A 15049-nucleotide genomic window follows, 5' to 3' on the forward strand; every position below is an offset into this window, starting at 1 on the left:
ACAGGTCAAATTTTTGGTAAAAAAAGATTTATTTGACTTATAATAAATTAGAAATAAATCAGTTGGGGGTAAATATGAATATTCATTCAATTTCTTGATGCTATCAACAAACTGTGTGAATATTAACTAACGGATGAATTTATTTATTTGACAGAAATAAATGTTGAAGGTATGATATGTAATTTTTCAAATCACACTAAGTTAATGTGAAATTACAGTAAATCTGCATGTAATTATCCTTATTATTTTCAATGATAATACAATACATCATATGACTTGAATGTTTAATAGTTTCAAATTTTATTATTCTAGTTTTCTATACTTACGTCCAAAAATAAAATTTAATTTATTAAATCATGATTAAAATAATAATTAATGATTTACTTTTAAAGACAATATATATATATATATATATTCTAAAAATAGAAATTAAAATTACACCAACTTTTTTGTTTTTACAATGAAGTCCTTTTAGAAAAGAAAAATAATCTAAGGTGATTTACGTATTTTACAAAAATTAAATGGGCAAAATGCATCCCGCCTTTCTGTGTGATACGAAAATAGTAATTTATCCGTGTAAAAAGAATTTTCTCAATTTACCCCATTGTGTTCTAATTAAAAAAGAAGCAAAATACCCCCTCATGCGCACACGCGTTCTGTGTGCTATTTTAATTAGTATATAAAATATTTTTTATAATTAGTACATAAAATATTTTTTAAAAATTTGGCATATTATTTAAAATATTCTTTTTTCTTTTAAATACGCCAATTGAAAATATTTAGAAAATAAGATTTAGTATATTATTTTTATAATGTAAAATTTTTATTTTTGTGGTATTTTATATTTAATATAAATATGTATTAAAAAATATATTTTTATCTTTATTTTTAAAAGTTTTTGAAGAAAAATAAAGTAATAAATTTAAATATAATTTATTTCATATTTTAGTAGTAAAAAAGGCAAGAAAACAAACTAAAAAGGGCTTAATCTCTTGTATAAAAATATAAAGGGTATTTTAGTCCAAAACAAGCCACCGGCCATGTTGGGTCAATTGTTAACAGAATGTGTTTTTTCTTATTGAGATTTTTTTTTAGAAGAGATATTTTTCAACAAAATAGAAAGGAAAATTTGAGTTGGGTGACAACCATCTGAACTGACAAGAAGTCCAAGACAAAAAAGTGTTACACAGAATCAGATGGGAATGGAGAAAGGCAGTGACTCAACGCGGGAATGAACAAACCCATTTTTCTATTGAATCTTTCTCCAAGTCGTGCCGGCCTCAATGTTCCAACCCTCTCGCACACGCTCCTCTCTCTCTCAACAACTGTCAACGTGAGAGAGAAATCTTGTTTTCAAGAAACTGGCTGGTTTGGCGTGCTGGTGTGTGAAGAAAGATGGCGTCTTCGGGGAATGTGGGAAGAGCTTCGTACAAGTCTGAGAGGCCACATTCTTCTGGTAATGGTAGTGTTTCTTTGAGAAATAATGGCGGTGGTGCACAAGGGCAGCAGCATTCTGCCCGCCCCAAAGCGCCCATGTCCAGTTCGAGACGCTCGGTTACTCCCATTTCAAGAACTCGCTCTCTGCCTCTTGAAGATGACCCAGGTTTCTCTCTCTCTCTCTGACTCTATATATATATATGGACATATATAGTGGGTGTGTGTGCGTGACTGGCAGGGTTATGCTTGTGGATATGATCATATGAACACTCAACAGTCACATAGTAGTACTGCATTTATAGATGTGATGTTGGTGTTTGAGGAACTAGTTTATGTCTATCATACAAAACACTTTTCAGTGTTGGAGGGATTTTTAAAGTCTATCATAAAAACTCTAGATTATGTGGTACTGTAATTGTTAAGATTTCTGAAAGAACTGATGGGGATTGAATTTAGGTGGAGTGCTAAGAGGAGGAAATGGATGGTGCACGTGATTTTCTTAACTTTTGCAGTTTTCCGGCAAAAGGAAAACTCTATTGGTCGTTGACCATACTGGAAAAGAATAGAAATTGGATGGGGTTCTTGGCTAGTTTCCATGTTTTCGGCCTGGGTTATTACTAACTTAACTGCAAGATGAGCGATGAATCTTTTGGTTAAGTGTAGCATTGGCATTTTCTACCTTTTGGATGCTAAGTCTGATTTGAGATGGTGTCAGAGTTACTTGCAGAATTAGTATTGTGGGAATTTCTGTGCTACAACTCAATGTGTTTGCTAAGAGAAGCCGAGTTATGTTATGTTAGTAGAAGTATAAGCTGTCAAATTCAGAATTTGTGTTGAAGCCACTAGTTGGCTCCATGAGAAGAAAGAAACGCAGACCAACTAGCAGAATATAAAGTGATCTTATCCTTCAGCGGACAATTGGGTGTTATTTGAATCTTTTGTTTTCTTGAAGCTTGGTGCATTTCCTTTTCCTGAACTGACTTTTGCTGCCTTAAGTTTTATTGAAATTTATTATTCAAGAAAAAAGTTAGTTTCTGATTACTTCATATAGAAATCAGAAATGTTTAGTTGCAAGAAGATAAGTAGGATTCACAAAATTGGTTTTCGTTTCAGTACCTATGATGCTAACCTTGTATCCCCAAAAGGCTGCTCTTTGCTTGCATGTTGTATCATGCACTAATGTTGTCCATCGTTAGGCCAAATAATCAGAATCTAGGTTTGTTTATTTTGTTGGATTTTGGAGTACAACATGTTTCTTGTAACCTAACATAAAAGCTATTTCTTAATCGAAATATATGTACTGACTGGAAAAGATCACGTTCTCTTTAATGATTAGAATGACCGGTATTTGTATCTCAAGTTTTTTGCTAACTCACCAACAAGAAAGAAAATCCCGGTAGTTTAGCGTTGGTTTACCCTTCCTTTGCTGGAATATTAATATACTCTGCAAAAGGCAAAGTTCAGAGTACTTTTGTTGTATGATGATAGTAATGTGAACTGCTAGGTGTAAATTGAGCCAGCCGTTAATTGCATTAGCATCCTGTGATCATAATCTGAAAGATATAATTATGGCTGATAGATGTTTTTTTATGTGCCCTTTCGTCCATGTGATAGAGTCTGAAAGAGTGAGAGTTGCTGTTAGACTTCGACCTAAAAATGCTGAGGATCTTGCTGATTCCGACTATTCTGACTGTGTTGAACTTCAGCCTGAGGTATCAATCTGCAGTTTTTTGAAATTTACTGGTCCATTTTCATATTTTTAATCTGAAATATATTTATTTTCCACAAACTGGAACGAGTCTTGTTGACCTACGCCCATCTTTGGGTCTTTCCCTTGTGTGCTTGTTAAGATTATGATGTCATTTGACTTGTCTCATTAGTATATTAATCAATAACCCATTATGCAGCTGAAAAGGTTAAAGTTGAGGAAAAACAATTGGAGTTCTGAGTCTTACAGATTCGATGAAGTATTTACTGAAAGTGCTTCTCAAAGACGTATTTATGAGGTGGTAGCAAAGCCTGTAGTTGAGGTAAGTTGGAAAACAACATACTCTATGCTCAAACATTCACTTTTCTGTTCTTATGTTCATGTGCTCATTACTCTTCTATTTGTGTGCTCATGGAGGGGTTATTCACAGGAGTTTCACAAGATATGAGGAGAGTTTTATGGTTTCACTCTATGAGATGAGAAAGCACATCAGTATTGAAACTTTGGAAGTGATGTTGATAATTCATTTCAGAGATAGAATCCCAAACTTACATTAATATTGAAAATTTTTGGAACTGATAAGGATGATGTTTCTAATACATAATCCTCTTACACATTACTTGTCAAGAAAAACAATTCTTCTTTTCCCTTCTTGGAAGTGTATATTTGTTCAAACTTATCTTAGTTTTAACAAATTCGACTTTGTCTTTGAATTAGATAAGAAAGGTAGAGGTGTGGAAAGTAGGTTTGTTGGTAAGATCATCTCGTCATGTACTTAATATACTTCTGCAGCGTGTGCTGGACGGGTGTAATGGCACAGTTATGGCTTATGGTCAAACAGGCACTGGGAAGACTTACACCCTTGGCAGGCTGGGTAAAGAGGACGAATCTGAGCGTGGGATAATGGTTAGAGCTATGGAGGACATATTAGCGGGCACATCTACATCTGATACTGTTGAAGTCTCTTATTTGCAGGTGGCGTGTTTATATTTCTGTGATTTGTGCCTCTAAACATTAGAAACCATCTACTGTCTTCTTATGCTGGTATTGCGCTAGAAGATTGTCTACTATCGTTTGAGCTGGTATGCTCAGACTTAGATTAAGTTTTGAAAATGAATGTTTTGAAAGAGAAGATACTATTGCATGGAATTGTTTGCAAGAATATGCAGAAAAAGACGACGATTTACTAATAAAATGACAGAAAAGATTTGTTCCTGAAAAACACTTCTTATCCTATATGGATGTGTATTATGCTTCTATATTTCATCATAAAATGAAGTGAAGGCTAGTAGTTATTGTAGTGCAGGTGTGATTCTGTAGTTAAATTGTCAAGTAATATACAAAGTGTTACCAGACATTTTACATCTTTATATAATGGAGTGGAGTTGAGGCCAATAATATGGTTATTTCTCATTCGATTATTCTTTTAGATGGTTCCTATCTGCTATTACTTGTGAGAACACAGCAGTCAATCCAACTTGAATTAATAGCTTCACTTTCATTCTCTTTACCATTTATTGGTCAAATTCTATTATATTCCTGAGGCAGAAAATTATAATAGAAGTTTAATGTATCTATAAGTTAGGTCAAACTCCGTGTCCGCAAATGGCTGTTTCTGGAATGACACAGAACATTAGTTGGATGGAGGCATTTACCTCTAGAAATCAAGCTTCCTACACAGTTTAAGGGAATTTGGATACATTTTAATTGTATTGAACTAGAGCATCATGGGACTGCCTGACAGCAGCTTAGAAATTAGGGAACTTATAATGAGATGCTATATCTTGTTGGCTTACATATTGCACGTTGTCAGAAAGGTCTCTGTTTGTGTTGTTTTATCATATTAGCTGATTTCTAGTACTTGCGGCCTCTTCTAAGTCAGTATTGCTTATTACAGAAGTATGATGAGCACCAACTTCTCGTCCCACTGACTTGAACACGTGCATAATGTTAGAGCTGTTTGTTTTTACCTTCCTCTTACATTTTTTGGGTATTTTAACAGTTATACATGGAATCTATTCAAGATTTGCTTGCACCGGAAAAGATAAATATTCCAATTGTGGAGGACGCCAAGACTGGAGAAGTATCAGTTCCTGGTGCTGAAATAGTTAAAATACGAAATCTTGGTCACTTCTTGCAACTATTGCAAGTTGGAGAAGCTAATCGTCATGCAGCTAATACAAAGATGAATACAGAATCATCACGCAGTCATGCAATTCTCATGGTACAAGTTGCAACATAATATAACAAAACCTTAACTCTGATATCATTAGCATTTCTGTATTATGATTGCTAAATGGATGTACATTCATCATGCATATATGAGTGCAAACTTCCAGTCCTCTTTCAATTCTTTTTATTATAATCCTTCCTACAGGTTCATATTCATAGATCTGCACAAGAGAAAGAAGATATAGATGTTGGTCAACAAAAAGAGATTCCCACGGATAGACATGGACATCATGTGGCGACTATCCGGAAAAGTAAGCTACTGCTTGTGGATCTTGCAGGATCTGAGAGGCTGGACAAATCAGGTGTGTTATTCAGACTCACCTGAACTTACTTTTCAGTTTCCTCATCTTAAATTTAATTATTCATGGCAATTTATTGTTAAGCAACACTAAAGTATAAATGTAGGCTATGTAACATGCCATGCAGAAATGTTTATGAGACTTAATTACTATAGTTTTTTCCCCTGATTTCTTCATTCATCCCGTTGGATCTTTTATGAACTTAAGATTGATTATTTATTTTCTTTATCAGTTTCTATGTAAGTTGTTTGTTTATGTGGTCTTTCCTTGTTGCAGGGAGCGAAGGCCACTTGCTTGAGGAGGCCAAATTTATCAATCTCTCTCTTACTTCTTTAGGAAAGTGCATAAATGCATTGGCTGAAAACAGTGCTCATATACCAACCAGGGATTCTAAGTTGACAAGATTGCTTCGTGATTCATTTGGAGGTAATCTCTTTTCCTTGTTATTCTCTCATGCCTTTTTACATGGATGTATCGCTTGTGTGCTAACATGTTTGCATAAGTGCATGGCTTAATAATTCAGTCACCAGGTATCGAGTCAGAATATGTAATATTTGGCTAACTTATAACTTTATCAAAGACGTATTTAAATGGTGATGTAATGAAACATGACTCGCAGTACAGGTCCGTATTGCCAGTATAATACCTACCGGCTTGAGATCCTTACTATGACAACCTTGTTTGGAGATATATGGAACTCATTTATATCTTCTATTTGATTTTTATACTCCACAGAAGGAGTGGGATTGTTTGCAAGATTTGATTTGGAAATATTGGAGTGAGATTGTATCTGGTACATATGTTGTGATGCATGAACTTACAAGTTTAATACAACAGGATCCGCAAGAACTTCACTCATAATTACAATTGGGCCATCTTCTCGTCATCATGCAGAAACTGCAAGCACTATAGTTTTTGGACAAAGGGTGAGTTAAACAAAGATCCACCTATGAGTTTATATTCTAATCATAAGCATTGACATATTTGTAGATGCTTTAGGGATTTCTGATAATTTGTTACCTTTTTTTTTCTTTTTTTATTTTTTGTAGTTTTGTGTGCTTTAAAGGTCTGAATTTCTGTGATTGAGAGTGTAATTTCTAGAAATTTAGTCTCGTTGGTTCATCAAGTTCCTTTTATGCAATATCTGCCTATCAACTTAACCTGCAGATATTAATGCAAGACTTGATTGTTCGGGCTTGCCTCAAAATCATCTCGCTCCTACTCATTCTAACACTATACTGATGAGCATTATATTATTTTGGTCCAGTGTTTCAAGATAAATGCAATTGAGAAATTTCAGTTTATTACGAGAAAAATATATATTGAAGCATGGCTTTGAATAAGATTTTGGATTTGTGCAATGCTTGACAGTAAGAAAGCTAATACCAAGCCCTTCCCTCCTGTCTCCTCAACCCTCATTCCTCAATTTCAACTTGCTACCCTTTTTGTGCTATACTGATCATCAGATATTAGCATAATTATCTTATATTTACCATCGTCTTCTCTGTATGAACTGCTGGATCTTCTTATCTTTGGCTCATTTCATCTTGAACCTGGCTCTACCATGGTATTACAAATTGCTGATAAAGTTGTCGTCCGTAAATCCTTAAAGTGATTATACCCTTTTTTTTTCTTAGGCATCAATATGTCCACTTCACTCTGCATCCACAACCACATGTGCCCAGATGTCAAACTGAGTTTGTCATTAATTTCTGCAGGCCATGAAAGTTGTAAACATGGTGAAGGTGAAAGAAGAATTTGATTATGAAAGCTTATGCAGGAAGCTCGAGACACAAGTTGATCATCTCACTGTGGAAATTGATCGACAACAAAAGTTAAGGGAAAATGAAAAAAATGAAATGAAGAAGTTGCTAGAAGAATTTGAAAATTCTACTGCTGAAGCAGAAAAACGTTTTGTTGCTAGATCTGAGGTATTTGCTTCTGTCATGTTGTTTGCTTTAAAATATTGCCCACTATTGCCCGAGCTTGTAATACACTGTTTCCGTATAATGAGTTGATATATAAAGGATTATGAAGACTGTTCTTGTTTCCGTATGTTGTGAATTCTGAATGACGTATCTGGATCGCAGTTATTAGAGAAGGAGAATGGTAAATTAACATTGCACGTGAAAGAATTACTACAAGAGTTGGATAGTCAGAAAGAGCAAAACAAATTGTTGCTTGATGAGATTACACTCTTAGTAACGAGTGTGAGTAATAGTAAGGTACAGAATTGCTACTATGGTTGTTTACTTTATCACTTCTGCAAATTTGGTGGTTTTCCCTGCAACCAGACATTACGTTTTGCTTGTTCCATCTTATTACTTTCATTGATTACAGTTACTGGAGGAGGAAAATACTCGTCTGGCGGTGGAGTTGAATAATGTTATTACAGACCTGAAATGCCAGAAAGACAAAAACATCATCATGCATGATGAGATTGAACGCCTTGAGATTAACTTAAAGCACAGCAAGGTACACAGAACATATCATCAATTTCAAGATCTATCCGATATCTTTCACTTAATTACACCAGGAATAGCTTTTCTGAAGGTTTTGTGATGCCATATTTGATTTTGTTTTTCTATCACTTCATTATGCTGCTCTTACATGTTAGATGTGAGACCTTATACTTGTTCGACATTTTGACCCTACATAAATAATGAGACTCTCTGCTACCTTTATACAAGATCAAACATTAGCAAGAATTACTTCTAATAGCAAATTACATAGTGTTTTTTTTTTCTTGTCATCTTTCCTCAGTTTATTTCTACTCCTAAAAATGTATAACAGTATGTTTTCTTCTTATTGTCAACTTTATGTAGGGAATCTTTAGCTCATCTCCTAACTGCTTTTAGATATAACTTGCCGTATATTTCATTCCAAGTCAAGATAATTGTTGATCCAGACAGTGAGGCCTGAAATTGAGGATAGCTATTCCACATTAGTTCCATGCCTCTTCATAGCACTAGCACCCAAGTGCAAGCTACTTATACGTAATACCATTTCGTGCTCCCCGGATGCCAACCCATTATTACAAAGGAACCAACAGAAGATTGTTTCTTTCTTGAGAGTATGGTTCTCTGGATCTTTCTGAAAGTGAGAATGAATGTGCTTACAGGAAGCCTCAAACATTTTCAGACGGAAAATCTGCACCATTAGTATCACAACTTATGTTCTGGCATTTCTTGTTTAACTCATAGCAACAATTTATTGCTAGTCCTGAACTTAAATGAGGGAGATAAGTAATATTAAGTTCTTTTTACACGAGAAATGATTTTTTTTTTTTTTCAGGAAAGTGTTTTCGTAGGATGATTTGCAAGAAATAAATAGAAAATGTTGCAACAAAGAATTTTGAATTTGTTTAGCAAGAGTCAAAGAAATGTGTTGGCATTAAATGAATATCAAGCAAGAACTAGCGAGAACCTCCCAGAGGTGATTTTTATCCAAAAGCATCCCATAGTTGTCAAGTCAAGAAATACACTTCTACAGATCTGAGGCCAGCTGTATCTGTCTATTATGTTTCGTATGTTCTCATGTTGAGTGCATCCTTCCATTATCTCTGACTCCAACTACTTTTAGTCTAAGAATATAGAATATGAATAGATTTAATTTCTCAAGGAACAAAATTTATGTGCATGTCTCCGAAATCTTTTGGACTTTTGACCTAGACCTAGTTACACCATCAAGATGCTTGATAAGCAGACCTGCTATATATGACAAACATAAATGCTTTACCTAGTTTACGTAAACAAACCGAAAGAACAAGTATCTGACAATACTTTCTAGCATAGCTTGCCATTGTCTTTTTCCTTCCTGTTTTTTCAACTTCAGTTCTCTCTTTCCACTTGTTTTTGCATCTTCCTAAGAAGTAATGGTATTGGTTTCTTTGTTAGTAGCAACAGCAGCTAGATAAATCAACCTATCAGAAAGTACTTGCTGATACAACCCAAATGTATGAAGAGAAAATAGCTGATTTAATGAAGCAAATAGAAGATGCAAATGTGCGATGCTTAAGTGCTGAAGAAGAAATGAAGATGATGAAGAAGCAAATTAGTGATACTCAAGTGTTGTTGCAGGTGGGTTGTTATATAATTAGTTCTGAAAGTATTTGAATAATTTGGTTCCCACCTTTCAGTTTCTTGATTTCCAGTGTGTTCCTTGTGACTGAACACCATAGAAATTTCACTTTGTGTATGCTTTTCCATTGAAGCTGATTAAATCCACCGTCATGTGCAGTTGTGTACATTTGGCCCATTTATCAACAGTTATACCAAGAAATATTTAACTTATGCTAGTATCAGCAGAGAGAAAAGAGTCTGATGTTGTCTTCATTGTAACAGCAAAATCAGGTGGAAAATTCTAGATATCATGAAGCACTTGCGACCACCACTAAGATGTATGAAGATAGAGTAGAGGCATTAAATCAGCAACTTAAAGATGAGCACGCCCGTGCTCGTGAAATTGAAGAAGAATTAAATTCTACAAAACGGCTTCTAGGAGAGTATCGAAATTCAGTCCAGGTGAACTGTACTTGCATATCTTTGTGAAGCAACTAATAATATCGATATCTTTGGCATATCTTGCTATAATTTTCATATTCTTTATTTTTGGTTTGATCTGATTTTAAGTGCTCTTCAACCCCATAGAAATTAAGAAGGCAAGGAAGATCAAAATTTGTCTGACAAAGTTAAAATTGTTAGTTTAACGATCATACAGCAGGTAATTTTACAGAATGAGAGGTTTGAGTAAGAAGAGCACAATGTTTATAAAGAAAACAAAAAATTGAAGGCTGATTCATAACATTAGATGTAAGGAAAAAGGTGCATGATAGCTTACTGTGAACAAGAGACAACCTCTCAATACGGTGCCATTGGTTGCTTGATCCTTTCAGTTACGTTAGAAGAAAATGAGATCACGCCAGTCCAAAGAGGAATAAAGATGACAATCCCTTTTCTATTCTGCTTATTTATCAGACAAGCAAAGCTGGTTATGCCAAGCTTGGACTGCATAGGTGCAGAGTCCACCTAACTCAACAAACTGGAACACGAAATAGGGCTGGTTAGGTGTTTTCTAGCCCGATTTGAAATTTTCTACAGTTAAATATTAATTTAAAAAGATGCCAAAAAGAGTACTCTATTTATTGGCCTAAGCTTTATATCAACTAATGTCACTCTGTCAGCCAAATAAAATGATTGCACCAGAGATAACAATAATTTGTCACCAACATGCCATTTGGACTCTCTTACAGGGTGTTGGGTTCTGGTCTAGAATGTTTTGATAATCATATGTTCATGGCACCATGTTCTATTGTATTCATTTATAACTAATCTTAAATCATATCGTTCTGTCTGTCTACCCAATATATATTCAAATTATCCAATAACAATACAGAGTTCATTTTTCATATTTGCGTAATATCAGGAAAAATTCATTTACTTCCATGCAGATGCAGTTACAATTTACGATCTTTCCTTCAGTAATCACTTTCTTTACATATTCTAGGTTAATGCAGAGAAAGAGATTGATGATCTTCGAATGAGACTGCAAGGAATGCATCAGCTGCATGAGACAACTGCCAATGATTTTCGACTATTAAGCATCGAATACAAGAATCTAGAATCAGAAAAGGTATCTTTGGCACATTGTGATGAAATTATCCAGAGTGTTCTTTATACATAATAAGTTTTTCCTTCTGTGCATTCCATACCTGCTCTTATTAAGTGAAGGTGGAATGTATCAAATGCTCACTGTTTTTCTTACACCCAGACATGCAAAATAACTAGGAATTAACTTTTCTGGTGTAATGTATTTTACTAATGCTTGCTCCAACAAATTATAAGGAAACACTTAAAAATGAACTTCATGCTGTAAGACAAACACTTCAAGCAGAGGAAAGGCGAAGAAGGAAAGCTGAAACAGAGCTTGTTAACGTAATGAAGGTTGTTCCAGAAAGTGAAGATGGATTTGAGGTGAAACTGTGAAAGAGATTTTCTTTCAATACAATTTATTCACTATTCTTGATATAAGAGCTTTTACCTTAACCTTTTACAGGAAAAGATATCGTATATGCATGAAAATACAACCAAAACAACTTCAGGTTTATGCAACCTGCAAAGTTCGCATAAGTCAACCAGGTCAAGAGAAACTATTCTAAGCCAGAGGAATACAATCACCAAAATATGTGAGGAAGGCAAGATTCTTGACTTGTGGTTTTTGTACCAAAATTTTTGCCAAGTCCAATGGTACTGTTGATAGATATGCCAGACATTTAAATGTACATAGGGACATCACCTGGACTTGGTTGCACAAGCACTTTGTTTTTTATGAATATAATATTGTCAATTCCTTTCTCTCTCTGTATTCAGTAAATTTTTTGTTTTATCATGCAGTTGGTCTCCAAAAGATATTGTCATTGTTACAATCTGAGGATTTGGATGTCCAAATTCATGCTGTGAAAGTCGTGGCTAACCTTGCTGCAGAAGGTATGTTTACATTGGCGGTTGACATTTGAGTTGAGTGCTTTTGTATTTTTCTGGTCTTATCTTCTCGTTGCATGTCACTAGTGAATCCCAATTTTCTTTTTTGAAAGATTGGTTCTTTTTTTCCTTTGAAAGGTTTGTTTAAGGTGTTAAGCTCTCTAGAAGAAGGTATATGTGCTTACCAATATGGCTATACTCAAAATCTGGAATTATTAACAGTGTGTCCCATCACACTGAATACTGGGAGTCTGGGACCTTCACGAAATTTATCTTCTAGCTAGCTCATGATTCTGCTTCATCTCATGCTGCTCCATAGCTTCTCCCAATGAAAATCTTGCTTTTCTGCTTCATTTATGTGATATTTATACTTCAGAATTTTTGTAGAATTTCCAATGGTAGATGAAATTGGTGATGCGACTGCTGTCTTTGAATTATTCAAGTTCCTGATGGGAACTTAGAGTTGAAAATTATTTCTGATTAGTGTTTCTTATTTCAGATATCAATCAGGAACGGATTGTGCAAGAAGGGGGTCTAGATGCACTGCTCATGTTGGTGGAATCATCCCAGAACATAACAATACTCCGGGTTGCTTCTGGTGCCATAGCTAATTTGGCAATGAATGGTATTCGTTAATCAAACTTGCATCTATTTTCTTTTCAGTTTACTTCTATCTATTGGGGTTGAAAATAAAATTTGTGTTGTGATTTATTACACCTGAAAACACACTTGTTTGTCTTCAGAAATGAATCAAGGTCTAATAACGAATAAAGGTGGAGCTAAACTTCTAGCAGATGTGGCGTCAAAAACAGATGATCCGCAAACTCTTCGGATGGTTGCTGGAGCAATTGCAAATCTGTGTGGAAATGGTAAGCACTAGACGGTTTTTCTGGTCGATCACATTAGAAAGAAGTTGATTTCTTACTATGTTCTTTCTTTTCCCACCGTTGATTCTCTGCATGTTGTTCCCCTTATCTATTTGGATGTCAGACTTTGACTTATTTCTGCATTTATTTTTTGCTCTAAGGCTTCCGATTGATATAGCATACAAATTACACGGAATTTAGAAGTGGCATCACCTCTTGAATCATAATTTTGGCTTGTTGCTGTTTTCTGCAACGGGGTATTTTGTTTCAAGTCATTTACCCTGATACTTGCCTTTGTATTTCAGAGAAGTTACATGTGGTTCTGAAAGAAGATGGAGCCATTAAAGCGCTCTTGGGAATGACTAGATCAGGGAACGCAGATGTTATTGCTCAGGTTGCCAGGGGATTAGCTAACTTTGCCAAGTGTGAGTCGAGAAGAATCATGCAAGGTATCATAAATCACATATGCACTTGGTTATTAATCTCATAAGTTTCTTGAGCATGTTTCTAAACAATTCGGTACACCAGGCCGTTTTAAAGGTCGTTCCCTTCTAATGGATGATGAAGCTCTGCCATGGTTGCTAGCAAACTTGAACACTAGTTCTACTGCAATCAGACGCCATATGGAACTTGCTATTTGCCATTTAGCTCAAAATGGTAAAGATTCTCTCTCTCTCTGAATTATTGCTGATGTTAGTGAAAATCTATGGGCCCAGGCCTCAGGGTGATGATTTTGTTATATAGCTGTTTATGTGTACATGCAAGCATGCTCAAGACTGACACCTTGTTTTTTTACATCGATGAGTGAATGTTGTAAATGTTGTGTTCGTCTAGATCAGACATCCATAGGAGCAACCCTTTGTTGGACAGACCAACTAACCGGTTTCTTTAACAACGTATCCTACGTCATGTACTTACTTCTGCAGGCTTCTGTCTGTGTGTGTGCATATATGCATGAATTTAAGGATAACAAAGCTAGTTAGACACTCTTCCATCATTTCTGCTCACATACACAAAGGAACACCATGTATAATTTGGTGTGCAACATGGGCATGCATCCAAGAATCAAACACTCTAGGAGAGTTAAATAAACCTGGTATCTACCACAACTAAAATGATGGAACATAATGTCTCAACAAGATGTAAAGATTTACAGCGGGACAGGAAATGATTGCGTTCTTGTTGTCCTTTGCACATCAATCCGCAAATCGACAGGTTGATGCATGTCAAACTGTTCTTATACTTGTGGAGAGTTCTGAACTCTCATATCTGTCTCGTTTTGCATTATGTTGCATGAAAAGTTCATGTTGCCCCTAGAAGATAGATGCCTACCTAACTACATGCTTGATTTATGGAAGTTTTGAACTCAATGTTTGAGCAACATTCTTGGTTTACAGAGGACAATGCCAAGGATTTCATAACCGGTGGTGGTCTGAAGGAACTGATCGGAATCTCAGACGAGTCTGCAAGAGAAGATATCCGCAACTTGGCCAAGAAGACACTCAGGTCGAGTCCATTATTCCGGGCGGAACTGCTTGCAGAATGACGATGTATAAGGTTACACAGCCCCTTTGAGCTACTCTTTTGGAAGTGCTAGATTATACAAGCCTCACATTTACAACCATCGTTTGTCCGTTTACATTACATGTTTTTGTAAATGTACAGAAACTCAAATATTATTGATCACTAGAAAGAAATGATCAAATAGTAGAGAGTTATAACATGTCAAACAAATTATTTATAAAGACGGATTTGCCCTTATCGTGCAAAATGCCAACTAAATTTAGTTTTGAGTACGTGAAGTGAATTTTCTAAATTTTTTGTGGTGGGAAACTGCCAAATTGAATGGTTTTGGGGTGCAAAATGCAATTTGTTCTGACTTGAGCTCTTTCTCTAATATTAGAATTTCATAAAATGTGCGTGGACAAATTTCATGATTTGATTCTCAGTGTAAGTTGTTGAAAGATAAAAACTTTCCAAGGGGTAACTATGTCTTTTGACATTCATCTCTAAAACTCTCTTCTTTGT

At 35.3% G+C, this 15049-nt stretch overlaps 1 protein-coding gene across 3 annotated transcripts; it reads left to right on the top strand.

Annotated features, from left to right (window-relative positions):
- Nucleotides 1-1136: 1136 nt before the first annotated feature.
- MRH2 (Armadillo/beta-catenin repeat family protein / kinesin motor family protein) lies at nucleotides 1137-14817 on the top strand. Of its 3 annotated transcripts, XM_011096217.3 has the most exons (22): nucleotides 1137-1603; nucleotides 3052-3149; nucleotides 3345-3467; nucleotides 3938-4120; nucleotides 5148-5369; nucleotides 5523-5679; nucleotides 5953-6102; nucleotides 6514-6602; nucleotides 7395-7607; nucleotides 7767-7901; nucleotides 8017-8151; nucleotides 9576-9755; nucleotides 10020-10199; nucleotides 11182-11307; nucleotides 11520-11648; nucleotides 11731-11869; nucleotides 12069-12161; nucleotides 12655-12780; nucleotides 12899-13024; nucleotides 13327-13470; nucleotides 13550-13678; nucleotides 14419-14817. In XM_011096217.3, the coding sequence occupies exons 1-22, from the start codon at nucleotides 1396-1398 to the stop codon at nucleotides 14565-14567; spliced, it is 3234 nt and encodes a 1077-aa protein (XP_011094519.1). In that variant the 5' UTR covers nucleotides 1137-1395; the 3' UTR covers nucleotides 14568-14817. The 3 variants fall into 3 exon arrangements, with proteins under 3 accessions (XP_011094519.1, XP_088735495.1, XP_088735496.1); XM_088879369.1 differs by lacking the exon at nucleotides 10020-10199; XM_088879370.1 differs by lacking the exons at nucleotides 1137-1603; nucleotides 3052-3149 and having other exon boundaries at nucleotides 3987-4120.
- The last annotated feature ends 232 nt before the right edge of the window (nucleotides 14818-15049 follow it).

The sequence above is a fragment of the Sesamum indicum genome, linkage group LG4 (assembly GCF_026168435.1).
Source record: "Sesamum indicum cultivar Baizhima isolate 11 linkage group LG4, ASM2616843v1, whole genome shotgun sequence".
In the NCBI taxonomy this organism is placed as follows: Eukaryota; Viridiplantae; Streptophyta; class Magnoliopsida; order Lamiales; family Pedaliaceae; genus Sesamum; species Sesamum indicum.